Here is a 1,909-nt window from a genome sequence, read left to right as displayed (position 1 = left end):
AGAATATCTGAGGGAAAAAAGAGCCAAAATCCTTAAAGATACATAAAATGTGGTAAATTCACCCTTTGCAATGCACCAGAATTATTGTTAACTTAGGAGAAAACAAAGACTTAAGTTTTTACTTTTTTTTTTAAACATTGTCATATTGACCAAATTGCTTTGTACCCAAAGGTCTGCTCCTCAGAAAGAATAGTGTCATGGAAGCCAAGGAAGAATACTACACAGTATCAGGTGCTATAGGAAAACAAATAACAGGTTTAAGCTTTTTTTATTCTTTTTCCCACTACAGGACCTGGTGTCAAAGATGCTTCATGTGGACCCTCACCAGAGACTGACCGCTGCCCTTGTGCTCAGACATCCTTGGATTGTCCACTGGGACCAACTGCCGCAATACCAACTCAACAGACAGGATGCACCACATCTGGTCAAGGTGAGCAGCCCACTGGGGCATGCATGCCACATGCCCTCCAGGGGAGACTGTGAGATGCCGTCTCTCTGCCACAGCACCTTGCCCTTTCACTGCCTCTCAACACGCATCCACTTCTCAGGTGAGATTCTCATACAGTGGGTGATTTAGAAAAGAAAAAGCCAAGGCATGCCAAAATACCATCCTGAAGCTAGTTTAGGAATGATTTCTGAGTTTATTAATCAGATAAGCTTTGTGGACTTCCTGACTTTTCTTTGTACTTTTCTTTCTTACACACAACCCAAAGCAGACTCTGAGGTTGTCAGCAGTGGTAAAACACAAGTTCCAAACCAGCATTCCTTGCTGACTCTCATGGTAAAGGATTGCAGAGGTAAAAAACAATTGAATAGTCCAGAGAAAAGTAAGGACTGGTTGTTATGAGCCCACCCCTGTCCTCTCTCATCCATAATTTCAACCTCCCTCATTGCCCTCTTCAATTTTAGTTAGATCAGAGAATTTGACTAGTGTGGTTATTTTCATTATGAGCCTAATAAAATCTATATAAATTTGTATGTGAAGAAATTATCTGGGGAAAATTCATTTCATATTCTGTGTATAAATGACTACCCACTGTCATTATTTGTGACCTTTCTTTCCCGTTTTCAGGGTGCCATGGCAGCTACATACTCTGCTTTAAACCGTAATCAGTCACCAGTTTTGGAACCAGTAGGCCGCTCTACTCTTGCTCAGCGGAGAGGTATTAAAAAAATCACCTCTACAGCCCTGTGAAGTGACCTCAGTGAGATATTTGGTACCATGGTGTAAGTTGATAGCACAAGTTCTGGTGACAGGTAGCACATATCTGAGAGGCACCTGCAAGCACACACTGTCCCAGCTGGTACCCATAATGCTGCTGCTCCTGCTGCTGCTCCCGCTTTTGTCTCTTCTCGCTTTAAATGATTGTTAGCAAGTTAGATTTTCCTGGAGCTTCGGATGAAATGAAAATGGAAACATGATGAAGATATATTCACTGAATCAACAAGAATAATAATGAACACATGAATACCACCTAAAAATACACTGAATAAAGTACTCTACACCACATAGCATTATTTTTATAGGAAATATTTCATGTCCCTTAAATATTCTTCGTTAGTTATAGGGATGGACAGTTTATGTTAAGCACTTAGCTTAAACAATCCGTTTCTATTAGCACTGTATCCCTTGTGCCATCCAACATTTTGTATGTTTTTGTAAACAGTTCATATACAGTACATTTCTGTACTGCTTTCTTTAACGTATACATGCCTTGTTTAACTTGGAATCTATTATTAATCAATTGACTATTAAATCTGGTTAAATAGTTCACCTGGATTAACAGTATTGTTGGACAGCCCTCAAAATGGCCAGATTGTAGAACAGCCTTTGAATGTAATACTTCCAAAATGTACATATCTTTCCCCATGTCTGTTTCACTGGTTCATTTGTTTGTTTGTTTGTTTG

The 1,909-nt window shown here is 39.5% G+C and overlaps 1 protein-coding gene across 1 annotated transcript; it reads left to right on the top strand.

Annotated features, from left to right (window-relative positions):
* Positions 1-35: 35 nt before the first annotated feature.
* On the top strand, positions 36-1,772 carry LOC104992140 (ribosomal protein S6 kinase alpha-3-like). Its single transcript, XM_010844890.1, has 2 exons — positions 36-430; positions 1,073-1,772. Exons 1-2 carry the CDS (start codon positions 305-307, stop codon positions 1,193-1,195), a joined length of 249 nt encoding a protein of 82 aa, XP_010843192.1. The 5' UTR covers positions 36-304; the 3' UTR covers positions 1,196-1,772.
* The last annotated feature ends 137 nt before the right edge of the window (positions 1,773-1,909 follow it).

Source organism: Bison bison, unplaced genomic scaffold (assembly GCF_000754665.1).
Source record: "Bison bison bison isolate TAMUID 2011002044 unplaced genomic scaffold, Bison_UMD1.0 scf7180017848299, whole genome shotgun sequence".
In the NCBI taxonomy this organism is placed as follows: Eukaryota; Metazoa; Chordata; class Mammalia; order Artiodactyla; family Bovidae; genus Bison; species Bison bison.
This window is presented reverse-complemented; position numbering and strand designations above follow the sequence as displayed.